Raw genomic sequence first — 22826 nt, 5'->3', positions numbered from 1 at the left:
AGTAAGCACATCCAAATATTTTAAAGTTCTTATAATCTGATAATTTTTTAAATAAAGTTTCAAAAGGTGATTTATTTTTTAATGCAGAATTTGGTAATCTATTGATGATATATACTACTGATAGAAAAGAGTCTTCCCAAAATAACATTGGTAATATAGCAATAGCCAAAAGTGACAATCCTACTTCAGGTATATGCATATATCTTCTCTCTATAGTACCTTGTTGTTAATGTGTATAGGAGCATGAGATTCTATGTATAATACCATGTTCAGTTAAAAACTGAGTAAAGGAGTGTTACATGGATTCCATACCTCTATTAGTTTGTAAAACCTTAATCTTCAATCCTGTTTGAGTTTCCATAAACACTTTATAATTTTTCAATACTTGTAGTGATTGAGATTTATGAGTGAGTAAAAAAATAGTTATGTATTTTGTATGAGCATTCACAAATGAGATGTAGTATCTATATCCATTTCTAGACATCATAGAGGCGGACCCTCAAATATCAACAAAAACAAGGTCTAATGATACTGACTGATTCAGATTTTGCAAAAAGCAACTGATGCATTTTTTCTATAGCACAATGTTCACATATTTGAACAAAATTAGAATCAAATTGAGCAGGAACTCCACATGTTTACAAGACAGAAAGTACAGTTTTTACTAAACTATGACCTAGGTGTTTATGCCAAAGGTAAATGGTTAAATTAGTCTTTTTGACAGCATCTTCTTCATATTGTTGTGGAATCTTGCTTTGGTTCAAGTGATCTTCAAAATTTAAACTCTGAATTGTAAGCAAAACTTGGTATCTCCATGTATTATAATTGTTGTGATCCAACTTCTCAGAAATTGGGGAGAACGATCTCTTGGTTGAAGATTTTGATAAAGTAATTGACATTATGAAACGCCAAATTGAAAAAATTAAGAAAGGCGAAAAACAAAATTGGGGCCAAAATTGAGACAAAAATTGAAAGAAAATAAAAGATGAATAAGAATTTAAAGAGAAGCATAATCTCAGGCTCTGGATACCATAATAGCAATTGAGATAGAGTAAGAAATTGGAAGCATGAGAGTGTTCTCATGCATTGATGCGAAAAGTAGAATTGGCGAAGGAGAAAGAGACTTGAGACACGAGACACAGAAGTGGAAGTGAAAGTGAAAGTGTGAAACTGAAAACTAATACATTGCAATTGTATCTACAGTATTAAATAATAGAGTAATACAATATATATAGTGAAGTTACCAATAGAGACAAACTAATTCATTTGTATTCATTCACAACAACAACAACAACAATAATAATAATAATAAATAATAATAATAATAATAATAATAATAATAATAATAGTTACTTGGAGTTGGAGGTGAAAGCAATAATAAATTTTTATGAGCATTATTTATTATTTAAACTCCTTATATTACTATCTTATATTACATAGTATTATATGTTTATATTCTCTTAGACATAATATAATATGAGAAATGTTAGAGACTTAATATCTTTATCATATTAGTCAATACTTGGTCAATATTTTATTCTTATATTATTAAAATTTTAAATTTTAAATTTAAATTTATTGTTTAGAATTTAGAGTGTTAGATAAATATTGATAAAAAATAATAAATTTTATTCACCATACAACATTGTTCATATAATATTACATAGAATTGGGAAAAGCCCATTATTGTATCGTTATTTTGGATTGTATGATTGAGTTTTGGACTTTTGGTTGAACAACATATACATGTATAGTTTTCAACTTTTCATGCTGTAGAGAATAGAAAAAAGCATATTATATTGTTGATGAAAATGAAGAACAACGAATAACTTTTGATGAAGGTGATGAGTTGATGCATTTGGTCTTCTTCTTAATTCATGGATCGTTTAAAACTCTGTGACGATACTCTCCAAGAGCCCATATAGGAAATATGTTTCGATACGATGCATAGGTCAAGGCACAGTTCCTAAAATAGACTCCTACGATATCCTGTATTTTTTTTAGAGTAATAAAAAAAATGTACATTAGTGAAACATATATAATTACTAAATCCATTAGGCATTATTATGAAGAATTATATTACCTGTTCTGGAAAGTCTCCATCTTCCATTTGTGAATTGATTAGTACCTTCATTCCACGGTGTATGGGCGTCGCATCTATCTCAGCCTTTATTTTATTTTATTTTATTCATAAAATTTTAATAATTAGCACAGTAGCGTGTACTATAATTACATGAATAAAAAACGATTGTATTTGGTAATTACTTTAGCTCAATTTTTCCACCTTGACAAGACCATTGCAATTTGTAGGATCTCTACCCCAAAGACTCAAGAACTTAAAATATATAGTGGAAAAAAATTATATTTGCCTACTTATTACCTGTCCTGCGGCAATAAGAGATAATAAAGCCCATGATGTTTGAATTATATTTGCACGGTTGTCTTCTAGATTTGTATACACCTATTTAACAAAAATAAAAATAAAAATAAAAAAAGTAGCAAAATACCTGAGTATACAATAATTTTGATGTGTGCCTATATGTTTTTTTTTTTTTAAATTATTCGTATAGATTTGACTCAAAATATGAGAGAAATATCCTTTAATTCGTAGTTTATCTTTTTTGATATTGTCATCAAGTCATTGTAAAGTGGATAATTGCATGTGTTACCTTGTTTTGGCTTGACAAGTAACTTTCACCCCAACCACCATTAGGAAGTTGTTTAGACAACAAAAATTGACATGCTTTGCGCAATGAAGGACAGTTATGGTAGTTCTTTCCAACGACTTTTAGTGCCTCTACGCCAAACCATGTGCCATATGTATAACAAACCCCCCAACAACCATACCTATATATATACATAAGTGCCTCTCATCAATGGTAATTATATATGTGTAAGTTAGTAAAACCTAGCTAGCTACAATAATTGCAAAGTAAACATAGAATAGGGTGTAATTTTGCATAAGATAAAGTAGCTTTTTATCTAATTTTTTATTTTGTTAAAATCTGCAAGTAGGACACATAAAACATAGTCTAGTAGTTAATTACCATGAGCCATCAGGATTTTGTGTGTCTTCAATGTATTGGATTGCTTTGGAAATAGAATGATCTATTTCCTTTCTTCTATGATTTGGATATAACTTTTTAAATAGAACCAAGGCTTGCACTGCTGATGATGTGCACTCCACATAACTATTATATTTCATTTCACCATATGGAACACAATTAATTAAGTGGCAAAATTAACCGTTCAGCATAATGCAATATAGCAGTTGAAAAATATGAAATATATCTTACTCCTTCTCAGTGAGGCAGTCTTCAAAAAATTCTGTTGGATTGAATTTCTGTCCGTGACAAATCAAATTCTTTTAGAAACGGGAACAAAAATAATATATGCATGTACAGTAAAAATTTCACATTGGCTTCGTAGAGTTATTGTATATAATTTTTTCTTTCTTTATTTATTTTATATGTTTTTATTAATTTAGAATCAACAATAATCAAACTCTATTTTTTTTAATAATAAAATTTTAATGTTATAAAATTATTTATTGTAAAAATTAATCAAAAAAATATAAATAATTTATTTCATTAACTTAAATTTTTTGAATAAATAATTTGATAAAGATTTACAAATAATGATATATCATACCTCTAGCCAATTATAGGCTCTTCGAGATTCCCAAGCTGAGAATCCGCCGCTACTGCTCTGTATTCAAATGGGACATAACATATAACTTGGGGAATTTAATGGTATAAAAATTTTACGTGACCTTGTTAATTATATATTAATTTTAGTATGGGACCTATATATGCATCTAAACAACAATAAAGCTCCATTTACTTATTACATGTTCATGTAATTACCAAGGGATTCCATCAATACGAGGGAATCCACTATTAGTTCACTAAAAATTAGTGAAGAGAATCTTAAAGTATCTACAAGGAACTAAGCATTTTGGCTTGATATTCAATAAGTGTGATGACTTTCAGATGCCGATTGGACAGCTGACTTAGTCGATCGTAAGTCTGTTTCTGGTTTTTACATTTTTCTTGGCACTAAATTGATTTTTGGCGATGCAACAAACAAACTACCATTAATAGATCAAGAACAGAAGAAGAGTTAGAAGCCTAGCTATGTGTAATACAAGTTAGTTGAGTCTGTTTTAGTCTTTTGGTTAGTTTTCAATTGGTAAGAGTCTGTTAAGTTAATTTTGACTGCATTACAGTGTTGAAATCATCAATGCAAATTCTTGTATCATTTCTTGAGTGACTAAGGCTTATATATTTGGCCCTTCACTCATGCAAATTAAAGCTAACTCTTCGTTTCTATGCTGACTTTATGCATTTTCTGAGATTCGTCCATAGATGTTAGAGATATAACTATTCATGTGTCTCTTCTTATTTACCTTAAGTTTTTCGAAGAAGTAGTATCATGACATGATATTAGAGAGATAGAGCCTGGCTTATCTCTAACAATGGAGAAAGATAAATTAGAAAATTCAAGTAATGGTTAAGCTCTTATAATGTCCATGGTGTGACTCAGGTGATTGATGTACTTATTACTGATATGGTCAATACACAGAATTCTAGTGTTCTTACTTCTTACTTTCCATTCATAACAATTTGCTCTGTTCTTTAGTTCTTCAAGAACACTATTAATGAGGATCTAAATTATTAGAAAGAAATACCTGTAAAGAGAGAACTACGTTAACAGCATCATAGAATCTCTCTGTCTCCATGGCTTCCCCAACAAGATTTGTTGCCATTTTTGACAATAGGAGCGTAACCTACAAATTAATGTTGTCAAACTTTCAAAAAAAAAAAAAAAACAGTTATAGGCAAACCAAGAGATATAGGCAAACCTTTAATCCCTCGGCTGTGCAATCAGAGACGGTCAAACCTTGATCTGCCATGGAAATGGTCCATGCTCCTTTTGAAGTTTGTCTAAACATTGCCATGTAGTCTCCACTTGGGTTTTCACGAACCTTAAAGATAAATAATATTCAACTCTCATTTCACACTAATTACTAATTACCATTATTGCTTCAACTCTCCACTTAGGACTTATTGTGTGTTAGTTATAATGGTCTACGCCAATTTTTCGTCAACTTTGTTAATTAAGCAACTGATGGAGAATAATATTAACAAGAGGTTAAAATTTTAAAAGTTGTACGAAAAAATTGTAATAATTTAAAATCGTCGTATAGCAAAAAATTATACCATAAATTAGTAATTTAGCGACAATTTCAAGCTGTTGCAAAATATAAAAAATACCTCAATAAATATTACAAATTAGCAATGGTTTGATACATGAAAAATTATCGCAAATTACTTAGCATCGCTTTTATCCGTAGTCGTCTAAACCCTTTACTAAGTGCATTAGTGATGCTAGCTCAAATTGACTATAGTTTTAATCGTCGCAAAAAATTTTACACTAAACAATAAAAAAAGCATTGCAAAAATACTTTTTAGCGTAGTGAGAGTGATCTATGATAAGATATTTAGGTTTAATGTTTTAACCGTCAATCTCGTTGTTGTCGTTATAACAAAATAAAAAAAATGTTATTGTAACCCAAGAATACTACTACATGGAATATAAAAAATTGAAATCACATATTATTAATAATTAATTACTACCTGGGATGCCTTTATAAAGTCATGTGCTTTCTTAAGTGTAGGTCCATACTCTTCGTTCATATTGCAAGCAAGAATTGCTTGTATAGCAAAATTTGCATTCCAAGCTTGAGCACCAACACCCTTCATTCAAATTCATCAATAAACCAAAAGTTACAGTAATTAGTATTAATAATCAAAATAATACTACTATATCATAAATATTAGATAGACCAATTCATTACATGTGTGAATCAAAAACTAAGAAATTAGTTAGTTATATATTTAGATGACTCTAAAGTAGTAGCTCAATTATTCATACCATGAAATCACCAAATTAAATTTTTGAAATTTTCTTTTTTATGCATGAAAGAAATATTTTTATTAATTTGATATAAGAGTTTAATTTTGATGCACTAACAGTGTAAAACATTTTATATAATCATGCAATTATAACTGTTCTTTTAAATGACCATTCACATCGTCAATATAAAAAGTAATTATTTTTGCTAATATGATATTATGTGATTGGATACACATGTAAAATGATTTTACACTAATAATACATCAAAATTAAATTCTAACCTATTAAGAAAACGAAAAATACTAACCTGAATTTTCAAACCATCTTCAGCAATCCAAAAATAATCAGGAACACGAGCTAAATGATGTTTATATGCCTTTGAGTTGGGATCATCAATCCAACATGCCATCATACACAAAACCTTCCATTTCCAATTCGTAATGAATAATAAGTAAATGTGCCTATGGATCAAAATATAAACAAATTCAATGATTTAGTAACGACTAATCTAATCTAATTATTTATTTATATATACCTTGTCTACAACTCCGAATGAAAGGTAATTTGTATTCTCACTATCATAATATACATAATTAATTGAGCTGTGTAGTGCCTTTTCTCTAAGCTTAGTAAATGGCCAGCACTTCAACAAAGGCTCCCCAATGTGATAAAGAAATTCCCATAAGATATCTTGCATTATAGGATGCGGATAATAGAGATCTTCCTGAAATTGAATAAACTTATCATGAGTTGGCTCACTTATGTATCTTTTACTACCAGATCAAATGTGGCATTTAAAAAATTAGTTAGAATAATGTTGAAAAAAAAATATATTTTTCGCATCTTCATATAAATTTGTATAAATAATGATTTTATATTAAATATAATGATGATTAGATGCTTATTTTCTCAGAATATCTTTTTCTCATCTTTGAGGGGATTAATAAAGAATTATGTTATATGTATACTAAAATCAGCAACCAATATAAAATATATGTTGAAATATAAATATATATTGAAAATAAATTAAACTATACATGTATTTATATACAAATACATTAGTGGTTGATTTTAGCGGGTGCTTTTAATATGAAAAATATTATTTGTACACTAAAATCAGCTACTAAAATTAGCGACCAATATATTTATGTATAAATTCATGTGTGGTTTAATTTATTTTCAATGTGTAATTATATTTTAACATATATTTTAGACTAATAACTAACTTTAATAGCTAATTTTAGTATACACATAGTATAACTCTTTTAATATACAAATAGCATTTTTGTTAATGAATATAAAGATTGCATTAACCTTAGCAACATTATTTCGAGCATTGTTCCAGTTGATTTCATGATATGGCTCATTGTACATCTCTTTTCTTAAAGATCTGACTAAGCCGGTGATAGGACCCACAAATTTCTTTCCATAAACATATGACATCGCCATATAAACCAACCGACAATAGGGCATGATCTTTCCTGCCATTTGTTTAAGGACAAGATTAATAAATTATATAATTAAATGGTTCCTTAAAGAAATTGAAAATCATTATGAACCTGGATGAAAAGGGGTGGATCTAGGTAGAAGCCATAGCTCCGGTGGAAGTGGATTGCACCCTGACCACTCATAAACTCCAAGTACCTTTAGATAAAATAATATTTTTTTATCTTAATAATAATGATCAAACCTCCTAAAATTGTTCTTAATCATTTTTATTTATTTTTTAATTTCTAAACAAGAAACTATTTAAATGCATTCAATATCTTAAAAAACTCACGTATTTTCTTTTTGTATTTAGAGATTAGGAAAATTATTAGAATGACTATTTAGGAAGATATATAAATCATTTTTCATTTGGACTTACACTTGTATGTTTGGATGCACAATATCAATTAAGAAACTCTAGCAATTATAAAAGGATTAAATATAACAGAAAATTATTTTCTTTGACCTATAATAGGTTTTATTTTTATTTTTATATGTATATTCATAAATAAAAAGAGTTATATATACATAGTTTATCAATACATTAATTTATGAATATATCATATAAACAGAAACTATGTAATTATAATAATTTAGTGATGCTCAATAAAAATATAAATCGAAGATACTAATAACATAATTGATGTACTTAATTACCGAGACCCAGAACTTTCCCCATGATGGAACAGCTACTAAGCCACCATGGTCAAGAATCCATTTTCTGGCTCTGGCCATTGGCATGTTTTGATGATGTTCAAGTTCTTCTCCAAGTATTCTTAATGCAATGTAACTCAATGCTGATCCAAACATTGTGCTGTGTCCCTCTATATGGAACCCCCAACCACCATCTTTGTTCTATCTCGTGATCATGAAAAAATGCCAACCAAATAATAAAAGTTAACACTGTTCAACAAGGCCTTAGCTTGTGTAGAAGCAGAATGTAACATGTTTACTATACTCTTCTCACAAGTTGGGTCAATAAATAAATAAAAAAATAGAAGTCTTGGTTGTCTAATACAATATTATCCGATCTGATAAGTTAAAAATTAATCCATTGCATATCGAAATTTCATTTAAAAGTTTGTCATTGAGTAACAGATTACTACATACACAAAACAGAATTCGAATCTCCTAACATTTATTTAAACAAATTAGTGAATTAAGTAATTATCCACAAAACAAGTTAGTTAGTTAAATGGTTTAATTGTTAGATGGTAGTATATTATTTTTATTAATGTATTGTTTATTGAAAATCATAAGTAACACTACTTTGAAGCTAGCCTTGAAGTTCTGTTTGCATATGCAGAATCCTTGAGAAATGAGAAATAATAATAAGGGTAAAGTATTGTTTTTGTCTATAATGTTTGGAATAAGTTCTAAAGTTGTCTTTAACGTTTAAATCGTCCTATTTAAATTCCTAATATTTTAAAATTGACTCAATATTGTCCTGCCGTTAAGAATCTGCTAACAGAATTGACGGCAAGAGAAAATTGAGACGATTTTGAAATGTTGGGAATTTAAATAGGACGAAAACGTTGGAGACAAAACGATACATAAAAATAAAATTTAATTTTATTCTTCAGTAATATCAATTTTTTATGGTACATAATTATTCAATTATTTTTTAATCACATTACTTTTATTCTAAATAAATTTATTTTTTTATGATTTTACTTTTAAAGATTTTTGTTCATCATAAAATATTTGTAGAATTACTCGTACATAAACATGTGAAAAAAAAAATGATGCATATACAATAAAGTACTGTGATTCTAGTTATTCTATAAACATTTCATGACTCTTAAAAATTTTTAAGAGTAAAATTATAAAAAAATAAGTTTATTCAGAATGAAAGTAATACGATTAAGAGTAATTTATTTAGATGTGATTAAAAAATAATTGAATAGTTATGTACCGTAGAAGATTGATATTATTGAATGATAAAATTAAAATTTATTTCTATGTATTATTTTTGTCCTTAACATTTTCGTCCTATTTAAGTCCTTAACGTTTCAAAATCGTCTTAATTTTGTCCTACCATCAATTCTGTTAACAGATCCCTAACAGTAGGACAACATTAAGTCAATTTTAAAACGTTAATAACTTAAATAAGACGATTTAAACATTAGGGACAACTTTAAAATTTACCCCAAATATTAAGAACAAAATCATTCCTTTACTCTAATAATAATTTTTATGGCTACCTGATGATTATATAAATATCGAATAATTTCCCTCTTATGCTCAGCACCTAAAACAACATCAAGTGATCCCGTAACATACAGTTCAATTACCTGCGAAACACAGCACACAATATCTAAATTATAAAACCAAAAAAAAAAGAAAGTAATCGATATTATTACTTACAGTGTCCATTTATATTAAATATTTTATCATCTATTTTATTAGTTATTATATATATTCATATTAAGTATATATTAAAATCAGTTATTAAAATTAATTATTTATATTACACATATATTAAAAATAAATTAAATTATATATATTTATATTATATAATAATTAATTTTAATAACCGATTTCTTTTTAATATATATAAGATAAAAGTTGAAACTCACCAAAGGCTGAATGAAAAACAAAGGGCCAGCAAAGTCAGCAGGCCAATGACCATCATGTGCTTGAATAGAAGAAAAGAAAGTGAGAGATCTTCTCATTGTTGTAATCAATGCTTCTTTTGTTATCTTCTCTTCTTCTCCCACTTTCGCTGCTTCTGGTATTGCTCCACATTGGTTCTCCTTTGTAAGCTGAGAATTAAATGCACATTAATAAATATATGAGAAATTAATGGATATATTAAAATCAACTATTAAAATTAAAATATTTATTTTAAAATATAATAATTATTTTAGTAGTTAATTTTAGTATATAAATAATATTTTTGATAAAAAAAATATATGTGATTAATATTTTTTATTAATATTAGTAAATATTTAATTAATATTTTATTTTTATATTATTAATATTTAGTATTCAAAATTTAATATTTAATATTTAAAATATAAAATATTAGTCAAATATTAATAAAAAAATAATAAATTATTTTATTAGTTATATATCATTATTCTAAATAGATACTCATCAGTAATGTTATTTGTGTCAATCATTAATTAATAAGATTATTCCACTCAACAAACACACAACAACTAATAATTTAAAAATAAAAGTACGAGTATTTGGAAAGTATGCATCATTAATGTGATAGCCTGATAGGTTCTGCTTTTTATAGACACAAAAACCTAATACTAAAATTTAATAATCTGTCATCATCCACTCATTCAATTCATTCCTGAATAATAATTCAACGTTTTTTAACTTTTAACTAAGCATTTTCTTTATATCCGATGTATCTCGTGTGTACTTTAAATATTCTACTTTTTAAACAAGAAAAAATATGTACGTATAGTATAATCTATTTATTAAAGTTTGACTAAAGTATTTTAAACTTTTAAAATATACAATTTAGCACTCTAAAATTGTCACATAATGTGATAGGGTTTCTCTATTTGAGTTTCATCAAGAAGGTTTCTTTTCAGAAAATAAGGAAAAAATATTATTTTTTTGAAGTAAAAAGTTGTTACATTTAGATGTATAAATTCTTTCTTAAATTTGGAATAGTTGTTGGAATTTCTTGGTGAGTTCTTTAATGATGATTTCTATTTTTGAGGGGATGATTGTGGCTTGTTTAATTTGGTATGTTGTTCTTTCTTAATCTGTTTTGAGTGAATGGTTTTTTCTTCCACAGAAAATTTTATTATATTGCCTTTTAAAAAAAAATCTTGAGGTTTTAAAGAGACTAATTAAAGATATATAGGCCGTGTCTATTTAAAAAATGGAGGTGATGTAAAGTTGTTTGCCTGTTTACAGGTTTAAGCCGTTATAATTATTATAAAAAAATGTTCAAATCTAATGTCAAAATATCCTCTTATTTTATTTTTGAATATCCTTTTAAAGTTATGAAAAATATCTTTTTTAAAAAAAATTTATATATAACTTCTCAAAAAAAATTAGTTTTATTTTTTTGTGATTTCGCTTTTATTAAATTACATTATTCAAAAAAAAAACAGACTCTAAACGAAAAATAATTTAACTAGAATAATACAGTAATATCCAAATATACTCTTAGGCTACTTCAATGAAATAAAGGTGTTCCTACCCAAAAAGAAAAACAAAATAGAAATAAGGGTGCTTAAACGTTAGTCAAACTTCTATATACATAATGCATAGTTGGAATTTCAGTTTGATGTACTTATAATCAATTGTAAATGATGGAAGAAAATCAATTACATATTATCTAAAGTTATATCATTAATTTTTAATTAAAAAATTTCATAATTAATTAATGTTGGTCCAAAAGTACATACCTGGAGTCTCATTAAGAGATCAGAACTTTGTTTAATGGAGAATCGATTGTTGGTGAATTTTTGGCGCAATCTTTCAACCTCAGCACGTTCTTCTTCAGTTCCTGCATTTGGATCAAACTCCCAATGTTCACGTCCGATGAAATTGTTTCCAGAAATCAAATATTCTCCATCTTCAGCTATCTTCAGCTTCCACATGTTTAAATCTAACGATATATGTCACTGGTGAATTTAAACACACTCAAACATTAGCTCATCAAAACTACGAAGAAAAATGTTATATTATTATTATTCAAGTTTTCATGTAATATCTAGAAATGAAATTAAAGAATGAAGCTAAACATATATGTACCAGGAGAAAAAAAGAGCCTTCAATTAAGATTAGACAGAACACCGAGAAAATAACTAATGCTAAAAAAAAAAAAAAAACAGGTAAAGACATATGAATACGTGTGATTATATAATTCTAACATATAACATCCGTACAGTTAGTAGTTGGGTGTTTAATTAAGAGGTATAAATTCCTGTATATGTAGGTAAGTATTACAAATCTTAGATCTCTTAAAATTAAAATTTTTAGAGAATTTTTAAATGTAGTTATTACTTACTTTGTGAGTTAATTTCTAGAGTTGAGTTAGACTCGTTCAATTTTAATTCGGGATATCTTATTAGAATTTACTCGATTTAATATTTGTTGAATTATCATCTATTAAAGTTAATTTAGACTTATTCAATTTCAATTTAAATAATAAGTATTTATAATTATTATTAATCACTGCTAATTATTTATTTTTGGAATATGTAGGTTTGGTTTAAAATTTTTATTTTTATTATTTTATATTTTAAGAAATATGTGTATGAAGAAAAGTATAAAAACATTATTTAGATCATTTATTTTATTATTTTCACTTATTTTAAATAAATTTTAAAAAAATACTAAAAATAAAAATAAAACATATTTTCAATAACCAAAATTAAAAGAGTTAATCTTATTATGTATGCAATTTGTCATGAGTTATTTTTTTTTTAATTTAAACTAATAAACTCAATCAAATGAATAATTACCATCCTAACACAATTATACATAGATTTTAGTACAAATAAAATACAGAGATGAGAGAAGGTGGAACTTTGACAACAAAATTAATAACTAGGTTGATATATAAATGTTAAATGAATATGAGAGATTTACATAGAAGAATGAACGAAATGGAGATGCACAAAACAACAGTAAGAATTGAAACTCTAGGGATGAAAAAGAACCTAAAATAATAGAAAGAGATGAAAAGGTTTGACAGATCAGAAGAAACATCTGCACAGAGTTGGAACAATTGGGAGTCAATATTGTTGATAATTAAATCAATTTGCAAAATCATTCACCGTCATTATATACAAAAGTTCAGTCAAAATTTGGTCAAAATTAAAGGAAGTAAAATTTACAATGACTATGGGAAGCAATTAGAAAAGTTATAAAGGATCAGGTCAAATGTTCAAAAATTTATAACTAAATAATTTTAGACATCAACATGTAACACTTGTGACAAGTTGAGTTTCTTCTACCACTTTCAATAAGTTATCGCCTTATATCCAAGCTTAACCATTAAGCTTAGTTACAAGTTGTTTTGTTTAAACCGCCAAATATAACTATAAATAGGTGATGTATTTCTTATATTTTATCTCTCCATATATAAAAAAAATATTTGGTATTTGTTTTTGTAAAATTCTCTCCTTGTTAATATAAGTGTTGGTGAAGTTGAGAGATAAAAAATATGATAGCGTCATTTATATGAGTGAGTGATCCTAGGGCCAATTTATGTGTGGATATTATACTTACATTTGGTATCAGAGCTGGTTAGTCCAGCACCTAGTGTTTGAGACCTTGTGAGGTGTGAGAGAGTTCTCGCATAGTTGTTTATTCATAGAGTCGGTATGACAAACACTTTCAACATTGTGTGGTCCGGTCCCAAGTTAGATGGAAAATTTGATTATAGTTATTGGGAGACTTTGATGTCTACCCATTTGAAGGTCCAAAACCTGTGAAATTTTATTGAACCAGGTTTGCAAGAAGGAGCAGATGCTTTCCAACAAAGGAGAGATTAATTGGCGCTATCTCAAATTCATCAAGGAGTAGATTATACAGTGTTTGGCAAAATAGCAAATGCCAAAAGTGCAAAGGAAGCATGGAACACGTTGAAGCTGTCATACAAAGGCGTAGATAAAGCTCAGAAAGCAAAGCTACAGTCTTTAAGAAGAGAATATGAAAGGTACGAGATGTCGAGCTCAGAAACTGTTGAGCAATATTTTACTCGTGTTACAGATCTTATCAATAAGATGAGAGTCTATAGAGAAGATATACCCGATAGCAAAGTAGTGGAGAAAATTCTTCGCACCATGCCAATGAAGTATGACCATGTGGTGACTATGATACTAGAGTCACACAATATGGATACCATGACGATTGCAGAGTTGCAAGGAACCATGGAAAGCCACATCAGTAGAATACTGGAAAAATCAGAAAAATCAACCGAGAAAGTCCTAAAAAGCCGAGTGAATTTCAACAATGTTGCAGAATCAAGCCGTACACAGGAAAGACAAGGTCGTGGTTTCAATTTTCAAAGTAGAGGCAGAGAAAGTTTCAGAGGTAGAGGTCGTGGCAATTACAACCAAGGAAGTTACAACAATTTTACACCACCTAATTAAGGAAGAGGTGGAACGAATTTCAGGCCTGTCAATCGAGGAAGAGGTCGAGGTAATTTTTATCAGGAATGAACTAATTTCAACTGTTTTCATTGTGGAAAGTATGGACACAAAGCAGCAGATTGCATATTCAAAGTAATGAATAATAATCAAGCACACATTGCAAAAAATCATCATCAAAATACTGATGACAATCCGAGTACTCAGACTTTATTTTTTACAAGTAATTCATGTGCTAAAGATGAAAATATATGGTACTTGGATAATGCTTGCAGTAATCATATGTCTGATAGAAAGGAGTTATTTTCTTCATTAGATGATTCAGTTAAAATATTATTGAAGTTTGGTAATAGTACAAAGATCCCTATTGAAGGAAAAGGGCACATACCAATTAGATTGAAAGATGATTCTCTGAGTTATATTTCTGATGTCTTCTATGCTCCTGAACTTGATTACAATTTACTGAGTACAGGGCAATTATCTGAGAATGGATATAAGATGATAACTTATCGTGGATATTGCACTGTATTTGACAACAATGGAAGGTTCATTGATGAAGCAAAGATGACTTCAAACAAAATGTTTCCATTAAAAATTCAACATGTTAATCCCTCTTGCATGAGTTCTGTGATACTTGATGATAACTGGTTGTGGCATATATGGTTTGGGCACTTTCATTTTTCTGGCCTAAACTACTTGTCAAGAAAAGGACTTGTTTCTGGTCTACCACGGATTCATATTTTCAATTGTGTTTGTGAGATTTGTCAACTAAAAAAGAAGTACAGAGATCCATTCCCTACAGAAAAGTCATGGAGAGCTAGAAGATTACTTGAAATTGTGCATTTAGATCTCTATTCTGTAGAAGTTCTAAGTAATGGTGGTAGCAGGTACTTTATCACTTTTATTGATGATTTTAGTAGATATACATGGGTATACTTTCTGAAGCAAAAATCAAAAGCATGTGATGTCTTTAAGACATTCAAGGCGTTTGTCGAAAAATAAAGTGGCTATAAAATTAAAACTCTCATAGACAGAAGAACAGAATATCTTGCATGTGCAGAATACTTTAAGCAACACGGAATTTAACACCAACTAAACTAGATACACTCCTCAACAAAATGGAGTTGCTGAAAGAAAGAATAGAACCATCATAGATATGGTCAGATGCATGCTCAAGTCAAAACAAATGCCTAAAGAGTTTTGGGCAGAAGCAGTCATAACAGCAGTTCATATTTTAAATAAGTGTCCAACAAAGAGTGTTCATGATAAAACTCCAGAGGAAGCTTGGAGTGTGGTGCACGAAATTGTGATCAATACTTTTCAAAACATAAACAATCCCTAGTAATGGCTCCAAAGACTTGGTGCTCAATACCATGGCATAAACACAACTTCGCACAACTAACCAGCAAGTGCACTGGGTCGTCCAAGTAATAAACCTTACGCGAGTAAGGGTCGATCCCACGGAGATTGTTGGTATGAAGCAAGCTATGGTCATCTTGTAAATCTCAGTCAGGCAGACTCAAATGGGTATAGTGATAAACGAATAAAGCATGAAGATAAAGATAGAGATACTTATGTAATTCATTGGTGCAAGAGCTTCAGACAAGCGTATGAAGATGCCTTCCCTTCCGTCTCTCTGCTTTCCTACTGCCTTCATCCAATCCTTCTTACTCCTTTCCATGGCAAGCTCGTGTAGGGTTTCACTGTTGTCAGCAGCTACCTCCCATCCTCTCAGTGAAAATACGTCCCTGATGCTCTGTCACAGCATAGGCTAATCATCTGTCGGTTCTCGTTCAGGCCGGAATAGAATCCATTGATTCTTTTGCGTCTGTCACTAACGCCCTAGCTGCTAGGAGTTTGAAGCACGTCACAGTCATTCAATCATTGAATCCTACTCAGAATACCACAGACAAGGTTAGACCTTCCGGATTCTCTTGAATGCCGCCATCAGTTCTTGCCTATACCACGAAGACTCTGATCTCACGGAATGGCTGGCTCGTTTGTCAGGCGAGCACTCGGTTGTCAGGCGATCAACCATACATCGTGTATCAGTAATCCAAGAGATATTCACTAAGCCTCTTATGCTTGTAGAACAAGAGTGGTTGTCAGTCACTTTGTTCATGAGTGAGAATGGTGATGATCCGTGATGATCATCACCTTCATTAAGTTGAAGAACAAGTGATATCTTGGACAAAGAACAAGTGGAATTGAATAGAAGAACAATAGTAATTGCATTAATACTCGAGGTACAGCAGAGCTCCACACCTTAATCTATGGTGTGTAGAAACTCCACCGTTGAAAATACATAAGCATAAGGTCTAGGCATGGCCGAATGGCCAGCCTCCCAATGATCTAAGATAGCATAAAAATGAAGATAGCTACCCCGATATCTCAATACAATAGTAAAAGGTCCTACTTATAGAAAACTAGTAGCCTAGGGTGTACAGAGATGAGTAAATGACATAAAAATCCACTTCCGGGCCCACTTGGTGTGTGCTTGGGCTGAGCAATGAAGCATTTTCGTGTAGAGACTCTTCTTGGAGTTAAACGCCAGCTTTTATGCCAGTTTGGGCGTTTAACTCCCATTTGGGTGCCAGTTCCAGCGTTTAACGCTGGGATTTCTTGAGGTGACTTTGAACGCCGGTTTGGGCCATCAAATCTTGGGCAAAGTATGGACTATCATATATTGCTGGAAAGCCCAGGATGTCTACTTTCCAACGCCGTTGAGAGCGCGCCAATTGGGCTTCTGTAGCTCCAGAAAATCCACTTCGAGTGCAGGGAGGTCAGAATCCAACAGCATCTGCAGTCCTTTTCAGTCTCTGAATCAGATTTTTGCTCAGATCCCTCAATTTCAGCCAGAAAATACCTGAAATCACAGAAAAACACACAAACTCATAGTAAAGTCCAGAAAAGTGAATTTTAACTAAAAACTAATAAAAATATACTAAAAACTAACTAGATCATACTAAAAACATACTAAAAACAATGCCAAAAAGTGTATAAATTATCCGCTCATCACAACACCAAACTTAAATTGTTGCTTGTCCCCAAGCAACTGAAGATCAAATAAGATAAAAAGAAGAGAATATGTAATGAACTCCAAAACATCTATGAAGATCAGTATTAATTAGATGAGCGGGGCTTTTAGCTTTTTGCCTCTGAATAGTTTTGGCATCTCACTCTATCCTTTGGAATTCAGAATGATTGGCTTCTTTAGGAACTCAGAATCCAGATAGTGTTATTGATTCTCCTAGTTAAGTATGATGATTCTTGAACACAGCTACTTATTGAGTCTTGGCCGTGGCCCAAAGCACTCTGTCTTCCAGTATTACCACCGGATACATACATGCCACAGACACATAATTGGGTGAACCTTTTCAGATTGTGACTCAGCTTTGCTAAAGTCCCCAATTAGAGGTGTCCAGGGTTCTTAAGCACACTCTTATTGCCTTGGATCACAACTTTATTTCTTTCTTTTTCTTTCTTTTCTCTTTTTTTTTTTCGGTTTTTCTCTTTTTTTTTTTCGCTTGCTTCCTCTCTTTTTTTTTTTTTTGTATTCACTGCTTTTTCTTGCTTCAAGAATCATTTTTATGATTTTTCAGATCCTCAGTAACATGTCTCCTTTTTCATCATTCTTTCAAGAGCCAACATTCATGAACCACAAATTCAAAAGACATATGCACTGTTCAAGCATACATTCAGAGAACAAAAAGTGTTGCCACCACATCAAAATAATTAAACTGCTATAAAATTCAGAATTCATGCAATTCTTTCCTTTTCAATTAAGCACGTTTTTATTCAAGAAAGGTGATGGATTCATAGGACATTCATAACTTTAAGGCATAGACACTAAGACACTAATGATCACAAGACACAAACATGGATAAACATAAGCATAGAATTCGAAAAACAGAAGAATAAAGAGCAAGGAAATCAAAGAACGGGTCCACCTTAGTGATGGCGGCTCTTTCTTCCTCTTGAAGATCCTATGGAGTGCTTGAGCTCCTCAATGTCTCTTCCTTGCCTTTGTTGCTCCTCTCTCATGATTCTTTGATCTTCTCTAATTTCATGGAGGAGAATAGAGTGTTCTTGATGCTCCACCCTTAGTTGTCCCATGTTGGAACTCAATTCTCCTAGGGAGGTATTTACTTGCTCCCAATAGTCTTGTGGAGGGAAGTGCATCCCTTGAGGCATCTCAGGGATCTCTTGATGAGAAGGGTCTCTTGTGTGCTCCATCCTTTTCTTGGTGATGGGCTTGTCCTCATCAATGGGGGTATCTCCTTCTATGTCAACTCCAACTGAATAACAGAGGTGACAAATGAGATGAGGAAAGGCTAGCCTTGCCAAGGTGGAAGACTTGTCCGCCACTTTATAGAGTTCTTGGGCTATAACCTCATGAACTTCCACATCTTCTCCAATCATGATGCTATGAATCATGATGGCCCGGTCTAGAGTAACTTCGGACCGGTTGCTAGTGGGAATGATTGAGCGTTGAATGAACTCCAACCATCCTCTAGCCATGGGCTTGAGGTCATGCCTTCTTAATTGAACCGGCTTGCCTCTTGAATCTCTCTTCCATTGTGCGCCCTCTTCACATATGACTGTGAGGACTTGGTCCAACCTTTGATCAAAGTTGACCCTTCTAGTGTAAGGATGTTCATCTCCTTGCATCATAGGCAAATTGAATGCCAACCTTATACTTTCCGGACTAAAATCCAAGTATTTCCCCCGAACCATAGTAAGATAATTCTTTGGATCCGGGTTCATACTTTGATCATGGTTCTTTGTGATCCATGCATTGGCATAGAACTCTTGAACCATCAAGATTCCGACTTGTTGAATGGGGTTGGTAAGTACTTCCCAACCTCTTCTTCGGATCTCATGGCGGATCTCCGGATATTCACCCTTTTTGAGTGAAAAGGGGACCTCGGGGATCACCTTCTTCAAGGCCACAATTTCATAGAAGTGGTCTTGATGCACCCTTGAGATGAATCTATCCATCTCCCATGACTCGGATGTGGAAGCTTTTGCCTTCCCTTTCCTCTTTCTAGAGGTTTCTCCGGCCTTGGATGCCATAATGGTTATGGAAAACGAAAAAGCAACGCTTTTACCACACCAAACTTAAAATGGTTGCTCGTCCTCGAGCAAAAGAAGAAAGAAGAGAGTAGAAGAAGAAGAAATGAGGCAGAGGGAGATGGTGGTGTATTCGGCCAAAGAGGGGGAGAAGTGTTGTTTAGGTTGTGTGAAATGAAGGGGTGAAGAAGGGTTTATATAGGAGAGAGGGAGATGAGGTTCGGCCATTATGGGTGGGTTTGGGAGGGAAAGTGGTTTGAATTTGAAGGGTGAGGTTGGTGGGTTTTATGAAGGATGGATGTGAGTGGTGAAGAGAAAGATGGGATTTGATAGGTGAAGGGTTTTTGGGGAAGAGGTGTTGAGGTGATTGGTGAATGGGGGAAGAAGAGAGAGAGTGGTGGTGGGGTCCTGTGGGGTCCACAGATCCTGTGGTGTCAAGGAAAAGTCATCCCTGCACCAAATGTTGCTCAAAATCACGTTTTGAGCTATTTCTGGCGTTAAACGCCGGGCTGGTGCCCATTCCTGGCGTTTAACGCCAGGTTCTAGCCCTTTTCTGGCGTTTAACGCCAGTCTGGTGCCCCTTTCTGGCGTTAAACGCCCAGAATGGTGCCAGACTGGGCGTTAAACGCCCAACTGCTAGGCTTACTGGCGTTTGAACGCCAGCAGCATCTTCCTCCAGGGTGTGCTGTTTTTCTTCCTGTTTTTCATTCTGTTTTAGCTTTTTCAATGGATTTTGTGACTTCTTATGATCATCAACCTACAAAAAACATAAAATAACAAAGAGAAATATATAAAATATAATCATTGGGTTGCCTCCCAACAAGCGCTTCTTTAATGTCAGTAGCTTGACAGAGGGCTCTCATGGAGCCTCACATGTACTCAGAGCAATATTGGAACCTTCCAACACCAAACTTAGAGTTTGAATGTGGGGGTTCAACACCAAACTTAGAGTTTGGTTGTGGCCTCCCAACACCAAACTTAAAGTTTGACCGTGGGGGCTCTGTTTGTCTCTGATTTGAGAGAAGCTCTTCATGCTTCCTCTCCATGGTGACAGAGGGATATCCTTGAGCCTTAAACACAAAGGATTCTTTATTCACTTGAATGATTAGTTCACCTCTATCAACATCAATCACAGCCTTTGCTGTGGCTAGGAAGGGTCTGCCAAGGATGATGGATTCATCCATGCACTTCCCAGTCTCTAGGACTATGAAATCAGTAGGGATGTAATGGTCCTCAATCTTAACCAAAACATTCTCTACAAGTCCATAAGCTTGTTTTCTTGAGTTGTCTGCCATCTCTAGTGAGATTTTTGCAGCTTGTACCTCAAAGATCCCTAGCTTCTCCATTACAGAGAGAGGCATGAGGTTCACACTTGACCCTAAGTCACACAGGGCCTTCTTGAAGGTCATGGTGCCTATGGTACAAGGTATGGAAAACTTCCCAGGATCTTGTCTCTTTTGAGGTAATTTTTGCCTAGACAAGTCATCCAGTTCTTTGGTGAGCAAGGGAGGTTCATCTTCCCAAGTCTCATTTCCGAATAACTTGTCATTTAGCTTCATGATTGCTCCAAGGTATTTAGCAACTTGCTCTTCAGTGACATACTCATCCTCTTCAGAGGAAGAATACTCGTCAGAGCTCATGAAAGGCAGAAGTAAGTCCAATGGAATCTCTATGGTCTCATTTTGAGCCTCAGATTCCCATGGTTCCTTATTGGGGAACTCAGAGGAGATTGGTGCACGCCCATTGAAGTCTTCCTCAGTGGCGTCCACCTCCTCTCTTTCCTCTCCATATTCGGCCATGGTTATGGCTTTGCACTCTCCTTTTGGATTTCTTCTGTATTACTTGGGAGAGTACTAGGAGGGAGTTCAGTAATTTTCTTGCTCAGCTGTCCCACTTGTCCTTCCAAATTTCTGATGGAGGACCTTGTTTCATTCATGAAACTTTGAGTGGTTTTGATTAGATCAGAGACCATCGTTGTTAAGTCAGAGGTATTCTGCTTAGAACTCTCTGTCTGTTGCTGAGAAGATGATGGAAAAGGCTTGTTATTGCCAAGCCTGTTTCTTCCACCATTATTGTTATTGAAACCTTGTTGAGGTCTCTCTTGATTCTTCCATGAGAAATTTGGGTGATTTCTCCATGAAAAATTATAGGTGTTTCCATAGGGTTCTCCTAGGTAATTCACCTCCTCCATTGAAGGGTTTTCAGGATCATAGGCTTCTTCCTCAGATGAAGCTTCCTTAGTACTGCGAGGTGCATTTTGCATTCCAGACAGACTTTGAGAAATCAAATTGACTTGCTGAGTCAATATCTTGTTCTGAGCCAGTATGGCATTCAGAGTGTCAATCTCAAGAACTCCTCTCTTCTGACTAGTCCCATTGTTCACAGGATTCCTTTCAGAAGTGTACATGAATTGGTTATTTGCAACCATTTCAATTAGCTCTTGAGCCTCTGTAGGCGTCTTCTTCAGATGAAGAGATCCTCCAGCAGAGCTATCCAAGGACATCTTAGATAGTTCAGAGAGACCATCATAGAAAATACCTATGATGCTCCATTCAGAAAGCATGTCAGAGGGACATTTTCTGATTAATTGTTTGTATCTTTCCCAAGCTTCATAGAGGGATTCTCCATCCTTCTGTCTGAAGGTTTGGACCTCCACTCTAAGCTTACTCCATCTTTGTGGTGGAAAGAACTTTGCCAAGAAGGCATTGACTAGCTTTTCCCAAGAGTCCAGGCTTTCTTTAGGTTGAGAATCCAACCATATTCTAGCTCTGTCTCTTACAGCAAAAGGGAATAGCATCAGTCTATAGACCTCAGGGTCTACCCCATTGGTCTTGACTGTGTCACAGATTTGCAAGAACTCAGCTAAGAACTGATGAGGATCTTCCATTGGAAGTCCATGGAATTTGCAATTCTGTTGCATTAGAGAAACTAATTGAGGCTTAAGCTCAAAGTTGTTTGCTCCAATGGCAGGGATAGAGATGCTTCTCCCATAGAAGTCGGGAGTAGGTGCAGTAAAGTCACCCAGCACCTTCCTTGCATTGTTTGCATTGTTGTTGTTTTCGGCTGCCATGTCTTCTTCTTCTTTGAAGAATTCGGTCAGGTCCTCTACAGAGAGTTGTGCTTTGGCTTCTCTTAGCTTTCTCTTCAAGGTCCTTTCGGGTTCAGGGTCAGCTTCAACAAGAATGCCTTTGTCTTTGTTCCTGCTCATATGAAAGAGAAGAGAACAAGAAACCGTGGAATCCTCTATGTCACAGTATAGAGATTCCTTGA

The 22826-nt window shown here is 32.6% G+C and overlaps 1 protein-coding gene and 1 non-coding gene across 2 annotated transcripts; one reads left to right on the top strand and one right to left on the bottom strand.

The window, feature by feature from the left end:
- Positions 1–1608: 1608 nt before the first annotated feature.
- Positions 1609–12197, bottom strand: LOC130981949 (lupeol synthase-like). The gene is made up of 19 exons (XM_057905721.1): positions 12139–12197; positions 11790–12008; positions 9987–10172; positions 9612–9701; positions 8065–8262; positions 7479–7563; positions 7234–7400; positions 6455–6643; positions 6227–6340; positions 5640–5759; positions 4865–4987; positions 4691–4789; positions 3652–3708; positions 3297–3343; positions 3048–3191; positions 2670–2847; positions 2381–2461; positions 2084–2167; positions 1609–1989 (listed from the first exon to the last, which is right to left on the bottom strand). Exons 2-19 carry the CDS (start codon positions 11982–11984, stop codon positions 1876–1878), a joined length of 2271 nt encoding a protein of 756 aa, XP_057761704.1. The 5' UTR covers positions 11985–12008; positions 12139–12197; the 3' UTR covers positions 1609–1875.
- Positions 12198–22113: 9916 nt separating this feature from the next.
- LOC130932282 (small nucleolar RNA R71) lies at positions 22114–22221 on the top strand. The gene has a single exon (XR_009067439.1). It is a non-coding gene; the product is annotated as a small nucleolar RNA R71 (small nucleolar RNA).
- The last annotated feature ends 605 nt before the right edge of the window (positions 22222–22826 follow it).

Source organism: Arachis stenosperma, chromosome 5, assembly GCF_014773155.1.
Source record: "Arachis stenosperma cultivar V10309 chromosome 5, arast.V10309.gnm1.PFL2, whole genome shotgun sequence".
Lineage (NCBI taxonomy): Eukaryota > Viridiplantae > Streptophyta > Magnoliopsida > Fabales > Fabaceae > Arachis > Arachis stenosperma.
This window is presented reverse-complemented; position numbering and strand designations above follow the sequence as displayed.

What these genes read in the sequence shown, in the direction of transcription:
- LOC130981949 (XM_057905721.1), bottom strand. Translation starts at nt 11,984, where the DNA reads ATGTGGAAGCTGAAGATAGCTGAAGATGGAGAATATTTGATTTCTGGA. An exon ending in GATATTTATATAATCATCAG is followed by an intron (nt 8,263 to 9,611) that starts GTAGCCATAAAA and finishes ATCACGAGATAG; the next exon opens with AACAAAGATGGTGGTTGGGG. An exon ending in ACGTAGTTCTCTCTTTACAG is followed by an intron (nt 3,709 to 4,690) that starts GTATTTCTTTCT and finishes ATTTGAATACAG; the next exon opens with AGCAGTAGCGGCGGATTCTC.